Below are 19,746 nucleotides of genomic sequence, written 5' to 3'. Positions count from 1 at the left end.
TTTGCGTGTGTAGGGATATACGCGTGTAGTTTTGCCTCGAGGCAGAAAAGCCCCCGAAACCTTAAACTAATTGGGGAAGGCGTCTAAGGATAACAAAGTACGCCCGGGAGATGTTAGCTTAACCCTGTGTACTGCCTCCCCCTGATTAACGCCTATTTTATTGCTGATAGACTGCTATAGGCGAGCCCCGTGGGATACTGCTCTCTCAGCCCACCATGCAGAACAGTAAGTGACTCCGCGCCCCTTCGCGGCCGCGGAGGGCAGGCGGGGCGGCCGCGGGCGCGCAGCAGCGGGCAGGGGAGGTGGCCCCGCCGCTGGGGAGCGGGGGCTCCGCCGCTGGGGCTCGGTGGCTCCGCGCCGCCCGCCCCGTCGGGGCGCGGGGGCCGGGCCGGGAGGGCGGTGGCGGCTCCAGGGCCGCGGGGTTGGCCTGGGTCGGGGCCCGGGCCGGTTCCCCACCTGCCCCGCACCGGGAGCCCCCCGTGCTAGGTGCGACGCCCCGCCGCCTCCCGGATGCGCCGGTGCCCTTCGCGGGTCCGTGTTGGTTCGCCGTGCCCTTTTGTTGTCGCTGCCGGGGCCGGAGACCTCGGCGACGGGCCTGCGCGCAGCGGCGGTGGCGGAGGGGGTTTCTCGGAGCGGAGAGCGCTCAGACAACGCGCCAGAGCGCTGCCCCTGCTCCGAGGAACGGCCCCGCGCCCCGCTCCGGCCGACGGGGCTTCGGGGAAGCCGGCGGGGTGCGAGAGCGGGCGGCCGAGGCGCCACCGGGGCAGCGCGGCGGGGATGCGTGACCCCGCCGAGGCGATCTTGCGGGGTGGCGCATCCCGGCGCGCTCCGGTGCGTGAGATGCGCGTTTCTTGCGCGCGTGGCGGCGGGAGGAGCGCAGGCTGCCCTGTGCGGGCCTTGCGCGGGCCTTGCGCGGGCCGCTCAGCCCCGAGCCGCTGCGGCTGCGGGCCGCGGAGCTGTGCGGGACCTTCCTCCGGCGCTCTGCCGGCCCCCTTCGTCCCCTGCCGGGCCGGTGGCGAGCCGTCCTCCGCCAGGAGGCCTCTCGGGGGCTCGGGGGAGCCCCCAGCGGGGTGGCCGCGGCGCCGTCCGCGCGTGTCCGCGGGGCTGCGTGCGCCCCGAGAGCGGCTCGGCCCCGCCGGGCCGGGCGGCGGCACCTGCGGGCGGCGGCGGCTGCCCTTGGCCGCGGCGTGCCGGGGGTGTATGGTAATGGGGATGCCTTCACTCGGCCGTGCGGGATCGCCACTGCAAAACGCAGAAAAGATATCATTCGGGTGAAGCCTTTATTTTGTTTAAAGGTCGCGGCGGGCTCTTCAGGCTTTGTGTTAATAACTCCTGGGTGTATATGGTGCAGAGCATCCAAATTGACACCATATGTTTTCCTATTAGATGACTAGCAATAGAATACAAGGCGCATAATCATTGCCACTGGGCGAGATCTACACCGCTCTCCAGGGAAATTATATAATGATTAAGGCTTAACCTTTTAAGCGAAACTTTGATTTCGCTTTCTCCGCTGCCATTTTTTACGGTGGCGAGCGTCCCCCTGCAAACCGGCCACGGCGCTGCTGTGCCGCCCGGCCCTGCGCGCCTTCTCCCCGCCCGGGAGGCGGCCGGGGGGAGCCGCCGAGCCCCCGGGCCCCGGCCCTCCCCGCCCCCGGGCCGCCGCCCCCCGCGGGCCCGGCCCGGCCCGTCCGACGGGGCGCACGGCGGCACCGCCGGGCGCGGGCGGGGAGGCAGGAGGAGGAGGAGGAGAGGAGGAGGAGGAGGAGGAGGAGGAGGAGGAGGAGGAGGAGGAGGCGCGCCTCTCTCCCCGCGGCCGCCAAGGGATGCGAAGCCGCCGCCCGTGCTGCCGGGCCGGGGCGGCCGGACGGTAAATGACCCAGGCCGGGTGTCACTTCGAATCCATTGCGCGGGGAGCGCGCCCCCTCGGTCGTGTCCGCGCAGAGCCCCTGGCTACCTTAAACCGCAGCCTCCCTCGGAGGGAAAGCGAGTAGAGTTCAATCTAGTCTGAGTGATATCCAAATGCGGACAGAAAGGGTCGTTTTATCATGCTACTATTTGTCGTGACGATGCAATTTTCAAAAGCAGAGTACTGTCATAAAGTGACACGCCTGCCACAAGTGCTCCAACTGATCTTTTCAATTAGCCTTCCATGCATGATCCGGGGCGACTTCCGCCTATTTCCAGAAATTAAGCTCAAACTTGACGTGCAGCTAGTTTTATTTTAAAGACAAATGTCAGAGAGGCTCATCATATTTTCCCCCTCTTCTATATTTGGAGCTTATTTATTGCTAAGAAGCCTGGGCTCTTGGAGTCAATTTATCAGGAGGCTCCAAAGAGAGGAGAGCGGAGCGAGCGTAGCGCAGAGCTTCTCCAGGGAGACTTCCTCCAAAGCCTGGAGCTTCAGGTTGGGCATTTTCGAGGCAGCTCTTCGTTTGCTTTTGGCGAGGCGAGCTGCGTTTGTGCGGATGCAGAGAGGCTTTTTTTTTCTTTCTTTTTTTTTTTTTTTTTCCTGGCGGGGGGTGGGAAAACCAAAACCAAGCGAGCCAGCGAACCGACCCAACCCGCTCCACCGCAGCACGTCCCGGGCTTTTGTCCGGGCTTCGGGGGGGTTCTCCGCGGCCGCCGGTTTTGCCGACGGGGAGCGCAGGCTTGGGGAGCGCGGCTGTCGGGCGGCGGCGGGCGAGGACGGCGCCGGGCGGGCGGAGCGGGGGCGCGGAGCGGTGCGGAGCGGTGCGGAGCGGGCGCGCTCCCCGGGGGCGTCGGGAGCGGAGGGTGCTATGGTGGGCGCTGTGCTTCCCGCAGGTCACAGCGGCGTGAACCAGCTCGGCGGGGTGTTCGTCAACGGGAGGCCGCTGCCCGACTCCACGCGGCAGAAGATCGTGGAACTCGCGCACAGCGGCGCGCGGCCCTGCGACATCTCCCGAATCCTGCAGGTGAAGGCGGCGGCGCCCCCGCTCCTCCCGCTGCCCCCTCGGCAGCGCCCGGCCGCCGCTGGCCGCGCTCCCCGCCGGCCCCCACACCCACCCACGTTCCAGCCTAATAAAGCGTCCAGCTGCTCACCTCCGCTGCCGCTGCGGCTAGACCTCGCCGTGCATATCTGTATCTCTGTATGCCTTTTGAAATACCTCTTAAAACCTTTTTATTTATTTTTTCCCGCCTGGTGATGACCCGCACTCCCGTTACAGTTAGCTCGCTGTAAGCAACCGAATTGTACGGCTCGGCAGGATTTCGGTTCCTCTCCTCCCCCTTCCCCCTATATTACCCCTATGTTTACTTATGATTTTGTAAGATCTGTGTGCATTTGGCGTGGCTTACTGATTTCTTATTTTTACTTTTTTTTTTTTCTTTTCTTTTCTTTTCTTTTTTTTTTTTTTTAAAAAAAACCACCATCAAAAAACAACCCTCGAAGCCACCCTGTTTTAGCCCAGAATCTGTCTTTACAGACACTAACGCGATCTGGCGCAGCTCAGGGGTACATTGTAAATATAGGTCTCGATAACCCCTCACTCACCCCGTCCCCCGCAAGTACTCTGTCTGAGGACGATGGAGACTAGTCTGGCATAGCTATTGTTCGGATTTAAGGCATATTTTAAGATTAGTACTAAAGGAATTACGTTTTGACCAGATTTTTTTTTTCTTCCAAATGTTTTTAAAGTAGCACTTTTGTAGAGGGTAGGGCCACAAATGTAATTTTTTTAAGAAAAAAAAAAAGACTCTCTAAGTAAGTTCTCATACCATTTAAGGTATATTTTTGTGTTATAGACCCATGCAGATGCAAAAGTCCAAGTGCTGGACAATCAAAACGTAAGCTTGTCATTGTTTAATGCATACTTAAACAATTTTATTTTTGTCTTGAAATTATTAATAATGTGATTTTCTGTCCGCTTCCCTATCCAGGTGTCGAATGGATGTGTGAGTAAAATTTTGGGCAGGTATTACGAAACTGGCTCCATCAGACCCAGGGCAATCGGAGGTAGTAAACCGAGAGTAGCGACTCCAGAAGTTGTAAGCAAAATAGCGCAGTATAAACGAGAGTGCCCCTCCATCTTTGCGTGGGAGATTCGAGACAGATTACTATCAGAGGGGGTCTGTACCAACGATAATATACCCAGTGTAAGTTCATGAAAAAAACCTTCCTGTGTGCCGTGTACAATGCTGGGTAGCTGTAGCGAGCCTCTGCTTCCTTTGTTTTTATATCAGCTGAGAGGATAGCAGGTTCACATCATTTGCATGTGGCAGGGTCAGACGCATTTTTTCATACAGAATCTGACAAATGCCTTTAAGGAGGGAAAAAAAAAAAAAACAACAAAAAAAAAAACCGCGGTCACCCCTGCGCCTGGCGCCTCAGGACTGCGAGCATCAGTGGAAGCCATCACTCTGCTTCTGCAGGGCTGGGGCCGGGGCTTTTTCGCTCGGTCCGTCCGTCTGTCCGCAGCTCCGGCGGCCGCGGCGCGGAGGGGCGCGGGGGCTGCGCGGGTGGCTCGGGGGGAGCGCGCTACCGCCCTACCATTGCCTTTCTGTCCTCTGCCTTGCAGGTGTCGTCGATAAACAGAGTCCTACGCAACCTGGCTAGCGAAAAGCAACAGATGGGTGCCGACGGGATGTACGACAAGCTAAGGATGCTGAACGGGCAGACGGGGACCTGGGGCACCCGGCCCGGCTGGTACCCCGGCACCTCGGTACCCGGGCAGCCCGCCCAAGGTAAGGCACCGCCCGGCCTGGCGCGGCTCGACTCGGCTCGGCTCGGCCTCGGCTCCCCTCCCGGGCTCCCCTCCCGGTCCCCCGGCCGCCCGCTGCGGTCCACAGGCAGCCCTCTGCCGGGGGCACCCGGCGCTTGCCTCCCTCCGCCGCCTCCCCGGGAGGCCGTGGGGACCCGTGGGGACCGTGGGGACCGTGGGGACCCGTGGGGACCCGTGAGCAGGAGGTGCCGCCCAAGCCGGCTCCATGCTCGCCGGCCGGCACCGGAGCCTGGCGGGCCGGCAGAGCGGTAGCTGTCTCCGTCGGGCTGATTGTGGTTCCTCCTCAATGGGCCCGGAACAACTTGGTAAATATAGGAAACTGTTTATCCTGAAGATTAATAGGTATTTGTTGTAGGAATGACAAGGGGATAATATGAAGGATAATGGGATGTTACGTTACATACTTAAGATGGTTAATGGCTTCTTTTTGAATACGGGCTCTGTTGAGGCTCGGCTCTGCCCGGCTGTGGTCATTCCTTTAGAAGAGGTGTCTATATACAACAACCTGCTTTTTGTTTTCACCCCGCAAGGAAAAAAAAAATCAGTAACAGTGTGCGGAATATCTGGTACAAAGGATGTTTCTGTCACACGCAAGAATTTGTTATGGGAACAATTCTGTCGCTATGTAATTGCTCATTAGAGATCGTTTTGTTTCTCATTAAGGCGACATGAATAAGCGTCTAGTTGAAGGAGACAGCTGTAGAAATGTTCCACAGGAGACCTCTGGACACGATATGGCACCGCTTGCCAATTAGACATGTCAGTTTTAAGAGAAGAAAACAATCTATGAAGGACACTAGAAAGATAGAGCGGAGCCCCCTGTCCCCCCCGCCCCCACTTTTTTTTTTTTTTTTTTTAATTATTATTATTATTATTTTTTCCCCCGTTTCGGCCCGGGGTCCCCCCGCGGAGCCGGGCCAGCCCCGGCCGGCAGCCGCCTCGCCCGGCCCCGCTCCCTCGGCCCCACCTGGCCCGGCCGGGCCCCCCCGCGCCGAGCCCCGGAGCCCGTCCGGCCGCCCACCTTTCCCTCTGCCGCCCTTCCCTCGGCGGGTGCGGAGCCGCGCGCGGTCTCCGCGGGGCAGCGCGGTCCCGGGGAGGGGGTCCGGGACCCCCCTGACCCCCCCGACCGCCCCCAAAATCGGGCGGCGGGGCGCAGCCGGGGCTGGCGAGGGGGGGGCGGGCAGGCACTTAAGCCGCCCGGCCCGCCAAATTAAAATTAATAAAATGGGTTTCCTCTGGAATATTCATGCTCCCTCTAATGCTTTTCCCTCGCAGGGGTATGTTGCTGGATTTTAAGAGTCCATTACTCAAAAAGCATAAGGCGAGGTTAGGTCTCAGAGGGGTACAAATATGGTCTCAATCTGATAAACGCCATGCAGCAGTGAATAAAATAATGGATACATGAGGGCTGACAGAACAAAAAGAGACATCTCTATCCAGGAGAAATTCTCCAGTGATTTAGTGGTTTTAGGGATCACTGAGACACTGTTTCTTATCTTTTTTTTCTTTCCTCCCTCTCTTATAAGACTAAAGCCTTCTATAGGATTTAGACACTTTCTCTTTCAACAGATGCTACAATGTTTTGATCCCAGCTCTATAGCTGAGAGGTGCCGCAATTGGTTTGCTATCTTTTTTTGCTTGTTTTCCGCCTCACTGATTAAGACACTAAGAAACTAAGGAATGATTTTATTTCCCAGCGTCTTTTTTTTTTTTTTTTTTTTTTTCTTCCAGGAAACAAATCCTATACCCAGCGTCAGATGGTCTGGCTATAGGATAATAGGGATGGACATTCACTCGCTTTCTTACGGATTAGGTCTGGAAGGTGGAACAGCCCTATTGAGATCGCTCCTTTTAGGGGCTTCTTAAAAAAAACTCCCCCCCCCCCCAAAAAAAAAAGGAAAAAGGAAAAAAAAAAAGAAAGAAAAAAAGAAGAGGGGCTTCTAAGGAGACATCTCAATAGTCCGGCGCAGGTTTTTAAGGCCCCGTAAGCGACTTCGCGTCCAGGTGAAACTCTTAGCGCCCGTTCGGGGCGGTGGGAAGCGCAGCGGGAGGGGGCTGCCCAAGTCCCCAGGAAAGGGGGCTCGGGGCGGCCGGGCTCGGGGCGAGCCCCGACGGCGCGGGGGGCAGCGGCCGTCCCCTGCGCCCCCGGCGCCCCCGGCGCCCCCGGCGCAGCGCCCCGCGGCCCGGCGCGGACAGTGATGGATGAGGCCGGTGGCGGAGGTTACGCGGCGGCCCCCGCCCCGGGCGGCCGCGGCCCCCGGCGCTGCCACCAGCGCTTGGCAGGGCGGCTGCCCCGCCGCGACGGCGCTCCCCGGGCCCGGCGGCTTTGTGTGCCCCTGAAAGGCAGCCCCCGGCTATTCACCCGCCGCCGGCCGCCTCAATGGGGCTGCGGCCGCCCATATGGTGACCACTGCCGCTGAATCCCTGTGTTTAAATGGGGGAGAAAGTTCGGGTTTTAAAACATTTCAAAGTGGTTGAAAGGGTCCCACCAGATCCTGTCACAATTCCCCCCGAGCTTTGAAGGCCGGGGCCATTGTTAGCCGATTATAAATGATATTACTTTAAAGTTGATTTCCCACAATATTTAAAGGATGTAGCGGGAGTGTTGCTATTTATTTTTGGCGTAACTTTTCAAGGGAATTAGCATAAGTAGCCCATGCGCCCCTCGCTCCGTCTCCCCTTTTATGCCACATCAAAACGGCTTGGAAAATACGCCGTGAAAGGAGCGGGGGAGCTCCTTCAGGGACGGCGACTTTGCCGCTCCCCGGCGAGCGGCCCGCGGGGCCCCGGGGCGCGCTGCGCGGCCACCCCGCGCAGGATGCGCGCAAGCCCTGCGCGCCCCGCGGCAGCCGGCGCAGGGAAGCGGCGGAGATGCCCTCGGTAGAGGCGCGCCGCCGAGCGCCCTGCCAAGCGCTCAGCTGCAGAGGAGCACGTTCAGCCAGTTAGCGAACTCGCTACTATTTCTTTTAAAATTACATGTTAAAATTTTAAAAGAAATCTTACTTTTCTCTGGTGCAACACATTACAAAGAATGGACAGTCCTTTTATCTAAATATAAAATTCCATTTTCAGCAATTATAGCCTGTTCTTGGTGATGATATAATTACAGCTGTGCTCAGTAATAGGTGTCAAGGCAATGCACACTCATACAATAGTTGAATAAAACTGCAGAACAATGCAGGCACTTCTAAATTCACAACCTTTAAAATGAAATTGACTGTGCAGAATTCAAATAAAAACTGGATAAATATTTTTTAAAAAAGATTACAAGCTTGGTTTGGTTTCTTAATAGCATTTTCTGCAAACCTATCAACATCTAATTGATTAGATAGGAATTACTGATTATAGATAATCTGAAATACTGAACATCACTATTTTAAATACAGCAATAGGTAAATAAATTCAGCAGGCAGAGGAGACTGTCACAGCACTTCAGCAGTGATTTGGATAAAGAATCACTTTCAGGGGAAGGGATTTTTACACAGGTTTTATTCCAGAGGAAAAATGAAACGAAGTTTAGACCAGGCGATTGCAATTCTTCATCTCTAATGTTTACAATAGCACTGGAAAATGAAACGTTCCCGTGTTACCCGTGTCGTTAGTGCGGTATCACTTTGATACCCGAGATGGTTTTAAGAAAGGGTGTCGGCAAACGTGCCCGAACTTGTCCCCACTTGCATTATTTCTCCGATAGGAACCTTAAAACAGGGGTACGGGCATTTCAGTTTCCTCCTCTCCTTTCCACAGACGGCTGTCCGCAGCAGGAGGGAGGAGGGGAGAACACAAACTCCATCAGCTCCAATGGGGAAGATTCAGATGAGGCCCAGATGAGACTTCAGCTGAAAAGAAAGCTACAGAGAAATAGGACATCCTTTACCCAAGAGCAAATCGAAGCCCTTGAGAAAGGTGGGTGACGTTTGCCTGTGACTGAAGCAGGAGAGAAAAGCAAAATGCGCCCTGGCTACAGTAAGAGCTAAACAGAAGCGTGGCATTCACGTGCCTTATACGGATATGCGATAAGATATGAAGATATTACACGATAGGGTGTTAAGATACATGTTTATATCTTAAATCCGTGGCTCCCTCCGTACTATTTTATTCATCACGCTCCAGACGTCCTTCAATGGCTGTGGTATGCGAGGAGAAGCTGTAGAAAGGTTTTCAAAGGGAAGCGTGTGGGGCACAGCTCCCACCGCAGCACCAGTGTTGCGTCCCAGGCTGCTCTCTTGTCCCTGCCCAGGTGTGGGGACAAACCTCCTCCCGCCGACGGTGCCCATGGCTCCGGCAGGGCGAGGGCCAGGCAGCCGGTGCTGGCAGCGGTGCTCGGTGCCAGCCCCTCCTCTGTCTGTCCCCGGCACTGCTGCTGCCCGGGGCTGGCAGCGGGTGCCCTTTTCCCTGACCCTGCCTGGGTGCACCCTCCTGCGACCCAGTGCGGCTCGCTGTTCTGATTTTCTGCTGTTATTTAGCCATGTGCCACTTTGCTTCTTGGTGATGGGGTCAGAGCTGCCCCGGGGAACCCCTCAGCAGGGGCAGAAGCCCCATACCCTGCTCGGCACTTCTTGGGAGAGGCCAGCATCATGCCCAGCCCTGCCCGTCCCCCAGTAGGCAAGGTGTCCTGCCCAGCACACGCACGCAGGCGGGAGGCTCAGCTTCGCTCTTGCAGTGGCATTTCTTACAGGCTCCGAGAGCACCAGCAGTGCCAGAACAGTTGTGATTCGACCAGCAGCTGCGTTAAATCTTTACGACTCATGCAACAATATTTTCCTCTGCAGAATTTGAGAGGACCCACTACCCCGATGTGTTTGCAAGAGAGAGACTAGCTGCTAAAATAGACCTGCCTGAAGCAAGAATACAGGTACAGAGTTGCTGTGTAATTATTGCTATTATTGTTCTTGTTATTACCATTCCGATTTCTTATGACTGGCTGCTCAAAGCACGGTGCTGCCACTGTTTACAGTCGGGTATTTGGCCATCTCCTCCTTCAGGAAAATAACAGCAGATGGGGTTTGCTTTAGGATGCTGCTTCGTGACAGGGCGAGGCAGCCTTGTACCAGCGCTGCCTTGGGGTACCTGGAGGAGCCCACAAGCCCCTCACCTTGTCGGCTCACTCATGCCTCCAAAATGCTGTGCTTCCAGGTGTGGTTTTCTAACAGAAGGGCCAAATGGAGAAGGGAAGAGAAGCTGAGGAACCAGCGAAGACAAGCCAGCAACACTCCCAGCCACATTCCCATCAGTAGTAGTTTCAGCACAAGCGTTTACCAGCCGATCCCGCAGCCAACCACCCCCGGTAATGCAGCGAATCCACCCTCTTGGGACAGTCAGACTCTGGGACTGTGTCGCCGTGCGTAATGTGCTTGAACTAATGTCTTCGTCTATCTGTCTATTCTATTATAGTTTCCTCTTTCACATCAGGTTCCATGTTGGGCAGGACGGACACGGCGCTCACAAACACGTACAGCGCGCTGCCGCCCATGCCCAGCTTCACCATGGCCAACAACCTGCCTATGCAAGTGAGTTCGGCACGGCTGTGCCCGCGCTTGGGGGGCTCCTGCCTGCTGGGGCAGGCGGGAATGTGGGGGTTCCTCCTCCGTGGTGTTTTGCGGGGGTTATGAGCCCGAAACGCACTGCGGGGAAACCGGCACCAAGAACGGATGCCCTCTTTTGGAGAAGGCACAAGGGAGAGGGCACTGTGAGTGCTGGTGCTCGGATGAGCCTCTCTGCAGGATCCCGAAAGAGAAAAGTCCTCAGAATTGCGAGGCGACAGATCTGGCGTGAAAAAGAACCTTTTGGGGCAAAAAACCCCGCCCCGCAGTTAAGCCATGGAGCGCAGTGGCACGGTGTTGGGACCGCCACCTGCGTGCACTGCTGGAGGGACGCGGTCCTCCTGCTTAGGTGCTGCGGCGGCGGCGCATTAGGAACACCTGAGAGAGGGGAGGATGTGATTAGCATCAGTGGTTATGCTAGCTAAGCCAGAATTGCAAGAGCTGTCAATCCTCATGCCTGAAAGCATTAGCTGATCACCAGCTGGGTTAGGAAGAAATCTATTCCTTTGGGGTCTGTTTCTATAGACCTTTCAGATGCAAAATTCCTCCTTTTTTAATGGTGGGGTTGGCCTAGGAAGGTGCTGGCCAATTACGGGAGTTTTGCAGCTTTGTCTGAAGCACACAGCATTGACCACTGCTGGAGACAGGCGAGCCGATTAGAGAGCCTGACTCCTTCGCTGCGGCAATTACCATGTTACTAATTGCTGAACCAAAATTAACCAAATAAAGTTAGAGTCTCTCAAGTTCAGGGAAAGAAATCATGTCGGTTAAGTTGTTATTTCGCGATACTGGAGGCTGGCAGCGTGGCTCCTGGCGGGCTGAGAGCGGATGACAAAGGATCAAAGGGCTGACCCGGGGGGGCTCTGCGCATAGCTGCAGCCCCCGCCGCACGCGGCCGGGCAGCGACTGCGGTGCCTGCGCCCCCGGCAGCTCCCGTGGCCGTGGCCGCGTGATGACCACGTCAGGGCAGGGAGCTTGGTGTTGGACCTCCAGCATCCCCCCCTGCAGGGGTGCAGCTAGAGCAGTTCCCCCCCCTCCCGTGTTCGCATATTTCGCTGGTGAGAGCGTCGGGATTTCCGTAGCTGGGGCGCATCTGGCCGTGCAGGTGGAAGAAATGTGTGCAGGCATGTCGGGTCTCGTGCTCCTGGAACAGGAGTTGCCCAGCTCCATGTCCCCTTCTTGTGCCACATCGCCCGGGTTTGCTGTGCCCTGATGGGGCTGCCCCAGCCCTGCCTCCTCCCTGGCACCCGCTGCCTGTCCTGCCCCCGGCTCAGGGTGTTTTGGGGCTGGGAGTTTGGGTCAGTGGGGATGCTGGGCCACCTGGGGCACAGGGTGCATGCACGTGGGGCTGGGGTGAGTGCAGCTTGCACCGGGCAGCTCATTGTCCAGATCAGCACACGTCTGTGTGTGTGCCTGTATGCACACGTGTATGCAACATGCTCACAGCTGCAGGGCTGACCTTGTGCAACTGGCAGTGAGTTTCAGTTCTACCACCCATAGTGTTTAGCTGCAGCAGTAAAGGCAAGGCAGGGTGCTAGCCCCGCACTGTCTTGGACTGCAAGTAGCACGGGCCCTCCTTCCTCTGCACAAGTAGAAAGAAGGCTCCAGTCCCTTGGCTTAGATACATAACACCGTATTTAGCATCCACATGTAGCGACTGGCCCTCTGAGCCCATCTGACCATCCGTATCATCTCTGTAGAGCAAGGAGCTGTGGGAAAGGGCTTGTCTACGAGTAGGGTTTTATGTGTGGGCACCCAAGTTTGAGAACCCGCAGCTCATTCTGGCTTGTGTGGAGGAAATGCCTGCCCATGCTGCCCGCTGGCCAGGAGCTTAACGTGGCTTTGTGCCTTGGTGGACGTTTAACGCTGTTCTGTCCTTTGCTGCCGCAGCCCCCAGTACCCAGCCAGACCTCCTCCTACTCTTGCATGCTGCCCACCAGCCCATCGGTGAACGGCCGGAGCTATGACACCTACACCCCCCCGCACATGCAGACACACATGAACAGCCAGCCGATGGGCACCTCCGGCACCACTTCCACAGGTGAGTGGCCCCGCGCCCCCGGCTCACCTGCACCGGGGGGGTCTCGCAAGCCCTGGCCGTGGGTTCGGCAGCTCAGGAATCCGGTGCCCAGGCTGCCAGGGAAGGGTAGAGGAGAGACGACAGGTTAATGGACTTCCCGTTCCAATAGCTGGAGGGTGAAAAGCTCCTCGTCGAGGACCCAATCCTGCACAGCCCTCAGGGCATGCCTGAACCCTAGCGCTGTACAGCAGCATTTTCTGCAGCGTGAAATATCAGCGCAGCCATGCATGCCGTGAGGTTAAATGCATTTGAAAGCGTTTGCGGGACTGAGCGTGTTTCTACCATGCCTGTGTCAGAGGCTGTTTTTTGCTAAGGGTTTGAAATTATCTAAGAGGCAGGTAAACTGCAGAAATAATGACCTGCGCTAAGAAGGCACAATAGGGTAATAAAGGGTAAGCGTCAGCATAACCGGGAGCAAGCAAGGCACATTTAAGAAAATGGAAATGCTCAGTGTATTTTGGGCCAAATTCCCAACTGATACAAATGAGCTGAGGCTCTGCCATTTATCCCAACGCGTGACAGTTTATTCATAACAACAACTCAGTCAGACGTGCATAGGTTTTTAAAATAGCCCCCCCTGGCATCCCCAACCTGATTCTGCAGGTTGGTAGACGGCGAGGTTTCATACTCATAAATCTGAAATAGGAGAGCAAAAATTGTGCTATGTATAGAAAAACTAAAATATCCATTTTCCCACTCAATTTTCAGGTCTCATTTCCCCTGGAGTGTCAGTTCCAGTTCAAGTTCCTGGCAGCGAACCTGATATGTCTCAATACTGGCCAAGATTACAGTAAAACATGTGTTAATTCTGTAAATGACTATATGGACAACAGTTGGATGTTCAGCAGTATTTTCTAAAGGAAGAATGGCTCTCAGAGTACTTCTGTACTGCAACTGTGCCCTATGCTGTAACACATGGAAAAGACTTTAACATGGACCTTTGTACGCTGAAGGCATTATATCGGTTGGAACAAATCTTCATTTTGGTATCCAAACTTTTATTCATTTTGGTGTATTATTTGTAAATGGGCATTTGTATGTTATAATGAAAAAAAAAGAACAATGTAGACTGGATGGATGTTTGATCTGTGTTGGTCATGAAGTTGTTTTAAGAAAAAAAAAAGAAAAGGAAAAAAAAAGAAGCCATGATCAACAAGCTTTGCCACGAATTTAAGAGTTTTATCAAGATATATCGAATACTTCTACCAATCTGTTCATAGATTATGGATTGATGTTCCAAGTTTGTATCATTCCATTGCATATAATTAAACCTGGAACAATACGCACTAGATTTATGTAAGAAAAATATCTGTTGGTATTTCCAAAGGTTGTTAACGGATGAAGCTATGTGCAAACAAGGGTTAAGAGAAAACTTCGATGAAGAAAAGAGTTTGATAGATAAGAGGTAGATTGTGTCTTCGATATAATCCAATTTGTTTTATGTCGAAATGTAAGTATTTGTCTTCCCTAGAAATCTCCCAGAATGATTTCTATAATAAAGTTAATTTCATTTATATTTGACAAGAATATTCTATAGATGTTTTATACACATTTTCATGCATCATACGTTTCTTTTTGGTCGGCAAAAGTTAATTGTTCTTAGATATAGTTGTACTACTGTTCACAGTCCAATCATTTTTGTGCATCTAGAATTCATTCCTAATCAATTAAAAGTGCTTGCAAGAGTTTTAAACTTAAGTGTTTTGAAGTTGTTCACAACTACATATCAGAATTAACCATTGTTGATTGTAAAAACCATGCCAAAGCCTTTGTATTTCCTTTATTATACTATTTTCTTTTTAACCTTATAGTGTGGTGTTGCAAATTTTGTTACTGTGTTAGGTTACCCTTACTGAGTTTTATTTTGAGTTTATTTTCTGTTTGCAGTAAGGAGGGTTCTCACGAGCCGTCTTTATAGACCTTCAGCACTTTCACCAGCCTGTAATTTGGGCTAACAAAAAGAAGATAGGTTCATGTCTCTAATTGCAGTTAGGGAGCAGGAGGAGGCTGTTTATTTAGCCCAGGTTTCTGGGGATGCTCTAAATGAACTCCGGAGACGAGCAGGATTTCCAGCAGGGAGTTTGAACCGTGCCAGGCTGTGGCGGAGAAGCGATATGCGTGCGCCTATCTGCTGTATATGTGACGTCCGTAGGGACACGTATGTGCACAAATATACATTCCCACCTTCTAAAAATGGTTTTTGTAAGGATGTTTAAGAAAAAAACAGCTGTGTTTTAACAAGCTCTTTGGGAGAGTGAATACCATCCCTTTATATCACCACACAGCACAATCTTAGTGTAATTTTCCATTGAACTTGTAACCTGGTTAATACCTCAATGCGCTTTGTGTGAGGGTTGTTAGTGTGGGCGTGGGTGGAGAGCTGCATGTCAAGGAATAATGAGAGAAGACAAATCAACAGGCAGCAACAATGCGAGCTGGGACTGGCTAGTGAAAGCTGGAGGCCTTTAGTCACTGGCAGGAAAGCCAAACATTCCCGGACCCTGAGCCGGGCTCATTGTGGTGCTGCTGGCACTGACCACGCTGTGGTGAAAAACGGATCTTGCGCCTGAAAAGCCAGTGCACGGGGAGCACTGAGTCAAAGCACGGGTGTCACAAACGGCCTTTGTAACGTGGAGATGCTATCTGGGCTGGTTATGCTTTCTCTTCTGCTCGCTCCAGCATATTTGGAGCTGCAGATAATGCCTCACTGCAAACTGGGAGCAGCAAAGTTGCGGTGCCGAGGCAATCGCTGCCTGCAGACAGGGTCAAATGCACGTAAACGCCGAGTCCTTTAGGGACAAAGAGCAGCTCCATTCAATGCATGATACGACAGTTAATAACACTGAGAGCTTGAAGCAAGCAAAAATGTGCAAAAACATCAGATTAAAATATTTCATTTTAATTGATACTGGTCAGTTATAAGTATATTCATTATACCAATCTTAAACAGTTTTAATTACCTAGAAGCCACCAAATTGAAAATATTAATTTTGCAGGGAAATTGTTTTTATTTATATACATATTTATCAGGCACGCGCACATGCATTGTGTATTTGTGAGCTAGGGCTAGATCGCATTAAACACCACAGCAAGCAGGTCCCTTCTCGCACGGCTAAACTGATCTTGGGAACAATTCCTTGGAGGCACAAACCCAGCCTTTACAGCCCCACGTGGCATCCTGGCCTCCACGAACATAGCTGGCTGCCTGTAGGCCAGCTCCTGTGGGACGAGCCCCAGCGCCCACAGCAGGCTGGCAGTGGTGGCGGGTGCTGACAGGCGGGCAGGGCAGCCCCCGTCCCGCTCCCCTCAGGCTCCCTGGCTGCCTGGCCTCAGCTGCCAGCCCTCGCACCCCTCGACGGCCTCCTCGGGGGACGCAGGGCTGGGTTGTGCTGCGTGGACACGGCGTGAAGAGGTTGTGTACGCGGATGAGGCTTGAGCTTATTGAGGTCGGCGTGGAAAGCCATGGCTGGTCGCACATCGGGGAGAAGCCGGGATGCTGCTGCTGCTGCTCTTCATGGCGGCTGCGGCCCTGCCGGGGGGGCTTTTCCCCAGGGTGGTGGCATGAGGCTGGCATGCAGCCCCTCTGTGCACCCGACAGCTGGGCCGGATCCTGGCCGCTCGCTCTGGGCCTGGTGCAGAAGGCTAGGGGAGCTGCGTGCATCCATGCGGCTACGGCTGTCTCGTCGGACACCAGCAGCAGCAGCAGCACGAGCACACAATGCAGCCCTCCAGTGTGCTCTGAACAGTACCTGGAACCTATTTGCATCCCCTTTCTTCTTCCAGAGCCGTGTTACTTGCTGAGGCAAAACCTGCTGCAATGTATTGCTCAGTGTAACACGGCTATTTCCAAGGGTCTCCCCCTTTTACCACTGGAATCAATAGGAGTTTTGCTACTGATTTCAATAGGAACAAGGCATTTCTGTGCATTGGGTTAAAATGTATTTCATAATAACACCTTATACTTTATTTATAAGCCCCTCCTAAGGCATTGCACAAATTATAGTCACACAAGAATTGATGTGTGAGCGCCGTCTTAATAACATCGTATTTTGTATCTCAAACATTGTGTTCTAGATACAATATTTACATTTATAAGTGAAAAGGCTGCTAACCTACCAGTTATTGTTCCGAGCAGACAGATGATGAGCCGTACACGCTGATGGTGAAGCAGACACGTGTGTGGTCACACCCATGGCGGGATTGCCTCGCTCCGTGCAGATCCCGGTTTGGTTTTCAGGAGGTAAGCACCAGCCAGCATGGACTTGCTGCAGGAGGCAGAGGACCCAGACCGTAATGCCTGGCAAACAGCCGAGAGGGGCCCACACTCCTTTTTTTTTCCTTTTTCCCTGGGATTCCATGTATTAAATAAGCAAAATATCTCCATAGGCTGGTTTACTGTGGGCAGACTGACATAGATTTTATCTTCTGGGACAAGATTACCATCGCAAAGATTAACCTGGGACTGGTAACTCACATCCCCTGCCCCAGGTTTTCAGCCATTAGTAGTTCTATTTGACTCCCTTTCTGTGTCCATAGGTTTCTGGCCTTTATTCCTTTTCTTCTCTTTTTGGCTGATTTCTTCAGTATTACTGGCTAAAATACATTACTTCATTTTCTCTGGGTAACGTGCAGGTTTAGAGTTATGCTAAGGTTTGAATTTGTTCTATGTTTCCCTGGTATAAATAGCAGTAGGAAAACTGAAAATATACATTTTTTTTTTTTTTTTTACCAGTTCATTTCCGTTTGCTGTTAACCTCAGCTTTGGCAGTTGCACACCACTCTGTGTGCAGCTCATGAGGCTCTTCTGCTCCAGAAGTGGCATAGCATCTTTTAAAATAACTTTTCCCTGACAAGGAACCTGCTAACTGAGCTCCTGCAGCTCTGTTTCTAATCAAAACTTGGTTGGCGGCGCGCATTCGGTCCCGCTGGGCCAATCCTCCACGTGTCTGGCTGCTGCCGGGAGCAGTGGCTGGGGCCGAGGCGTGCAGGGAGCCCAGAGCCCCAGCCCTGCCCGGCGTGGGATAGGTGTGGGAGATGTTCCTCCTCGGCGGGGAGGAACAAAGCACGGAGCACAGCTCATGTTACATTCCTGCTGGAGAGTGGTGCTGGGTCAGTCTCTCACGTGTGTCCTCTGCTTAGTGGTGCTTAAGGGAAATAGCTGAGGATGGAGCAACCCGCACTGCACGCATGGTGGTAACGAGTTGTTTTAAGTGTGGAGGTAGAATTGCAAAAGGACTACACAGATATGGTATTACAATTTGGACAGGAGCCAGGTTTACAACTTCCTTGCTTTAGAACAGATGTTAAACTGATCCCTTCCCTAATATTCTCTTAGAAGTACAAAAAAAAAAAAAAAAAAAAAAAAAAAGCAAGCAATGTATTCTTAGCCAGCAGGCATTGTTTGGGATCGCTTGCTATCCCCAGATGGTTTTCAGCAGTGATCACCTGAATGAAGAAGGAGTTTTCACCAGGGCCATGGAAATGAGAACTCAGAGAAAGGAAACCATGGGATCATTCTTTCAATGCACACAGGTGAAGGGCGACAGATTTGCAGGAAATCTCCAGTTGCCAGAATCCTCGTTTCTTTTGAAGACAGCCCTCTGAAGGAAAGTCCCCATGAAAAGTGGTTTCCCTGAAGTCCCATCACAAACCTTCAGCAGTGGTGCTAGGCCTGCTCAGCTGGGTTTTGCCTGCAGACAGCGACAATTTCAGGGCCCTTGCTCCCAGAGGCGAGATCCCCCATCATGGCCTGGCGAGGTGACCACGTTTTCGTGGGGGTGAAGATGGTGACGTGCAGGTGCAGGCAGAGGGGCACGGGTCTGCTCCTGCTGGGCCCGGGGCAGCTCGAGCACTGCATGCGGCCTGACCTCCTCAGCCAGGCCTGCGAGCCACCCGGGAGGCCTCCTGTTACCTCCAGGTGCCTGACAGGAGCTGTAAGCTGCATGAAATCCTCCAGCAGAGGTTGCAATTGCCTCCAGGCACCTGACAGACCTCACGTACACTCAGCAGCCACACGCTGTAAGGGCTGTGAATTGCGGTTCCTCCTCTCTGAGGACATACGAGCTTTTCCAGCTGCGCCGGAGGAGTTTGGAGATTCACAGATAAGCTCTTTCGTGTCAGCCCTACGCCGCTGGATTTTGAGTAGTTTATGAACAGTTATTCCACAGAAATTACAGATAGGGCACCAAGATTATGACTCACGTGGAGCTGCATGCAGCCGATAAACATCTTCAGGTCATTACAATGCATACGTTCATTTATGACAACTGAAGAAAAAACTTTCTGTTTCCCTGTAACTGTTTACGTTTTACCCTTTACGTTTTTCTCCGCAAACTTGGCTTCATATCCAGATTCTGTAGTCTGCAGCTTTGTGATTCAAATACTGCAGGGGAGGGTTTATTTATTTTTAAAACTCCCTCTGTCGGATTGGATTAAATAAAAAATCAGTCATTTAAATTTCATAATTTTTTTGCTTTTAAAGAAGCAAGTTGTCCATTTTGATTTTTCTGAATTCAAGTCAACACTATCCTTTTGCAAACTGTGTGTTCAAGCCCTGAAATTCTTCTTTAAACCAAGCTTCTGTTGGGCCTGATGACTTTCTGATTCATGATTCAGCTGCTCTGCATGAGCTGGTGTTGATGTACACCTGTCTGGGCAAGGAGAGATCTAAAACTCCACAGGGTCTGGTACAGGCCAGGACTGCAGAACGGACCTGCCCGTCTGCTCCCTTACATAGATTCCTCCACTGTGTTTATCCACTGCACTCTCCACCATGCATTAATTGTGCCTGCCTACCATGCTACCTGTTCTTGCATCCTCTTTCCCAGCGTTTTGTTGGGCTAAAGTTTTATCTGCTGCTTTGAAGCCAACATATTTATGGTGCATCTGAGGCTCTGTATTAGTGAGCCTTTGCCGGGGAAGGCTCTGTCTCCCACACAGCTTGGTTCTCCTCTGTCTCCAAGAGTGCAGTGTTGAAGGACGGCTAATTTGCTTTGCAGTGGTACAAGTCCCACGGCAAGAATGATGCCCGGTCTAGCCCAACAAAATTCAAGCCAGAGCTTTTGCAGTTTGCTCTGTGTCCCAAAAAAAAAAAAAAAGAAAAGAAAAAAGTAGATGAAACTGCACTGACCTCAGCCTGTTCCTAGACTTTTTAAGGGAATACCTGATGCCTTCAGTGCTGAGAGCATTCTGAGTGTAGAAAATCAAACTCTGCCAGATCAAACCTACCAGCTTGCTCCCCATCTAAATCATCACTGACATCTTCAGCAGAATTTTTAGGTTAAACTCTACAGCATCAGAATATCCATTTGCGAAAAAAAAAAAAGTATAAAAGCTCAAAAGATGTCTTCATTTTGATATGAACAGCAGGTCTGAAAATTAG

General features: G+C 52.7%; 2 protein-coding genes across 4 annotated transcripts in view; one reads left to right on the top strand and one right to left on the bottom strand.

The window, feature by feature from the left end:
- ELP4 (elongator acetyltransferase complex subunit 4) overlaps nucleotides 1–19,746 on the bottom strand; it is a 235,706-nt gene that overhangs the window by 71,752 nt on the left and 144,208 nt on the right. The gene's annotated exons all lie outside the window — the stretch shown is intronic.
- PAX6 (paired box 6) lies at nucleotides 175–13,837 on the top strand. Of its 3 annotated transcripts, none has more exons than XM_040560491.1 (10): nucleotides 175–225; nucleotides 2,806–2,936; nucleotides 3,901–4,116; nucleotides 4,539–4,704; nucleotides 8,490–8,648; nucleotides 9,515–9,597; nucleotides 9,879–10,029; nucleotides 10,155–10,252; nucleotides 12,176–12,326; nucleotides 13,074–13,837. In XM_040560491.1, the coding sequence occupies exons 1-10, from the start codon at nucleotides 216–218 to the stop codon at nucleotides 13,157–13,159; spliced, it is 1,251 nt and encodes a 416-aa protein (XP_040416425.1). In that variant the 5' UTR covers nucleotides 175–215; the 3' UTR covers nucleotides 13,160–13,837. The 3 variants fall into 3 exon arrangements, with proteins under 3 accessions (XP_040416425.1, XP_040416424.1, XP_040416426.1); XM_040560490.1 differs by having other exon boundaries at nucleotides 10,137–10,252; XM_040560492.1 differs by lacking the exons at nucleotides 2,806–2,936; nucleotides 3,901–4,116 and having other exon boundaries at nucleotides 184–225; nucleotides 10,137–10,252.

The sequence above is a fragment of the Cygnus olor genome, chromosome 5, assembly GCF_009769625.2.
Source record: "Cygnus olor isolate bCygOlo1 chromosome 5, bCygOlo1.pri.v2, whole genome shotgun sequence".
Lineage (NCBI taxonomy): Eukaryota > Metazoa > Chordata > Aves > Anseriformes > Anatidae > Cygnus > Cygnus olor.
The sequence above is the reverse complement of the archived record's forward strand: the minus strand, read 5'-3'. Positions and strand labels throughout refer to the sequence as shown.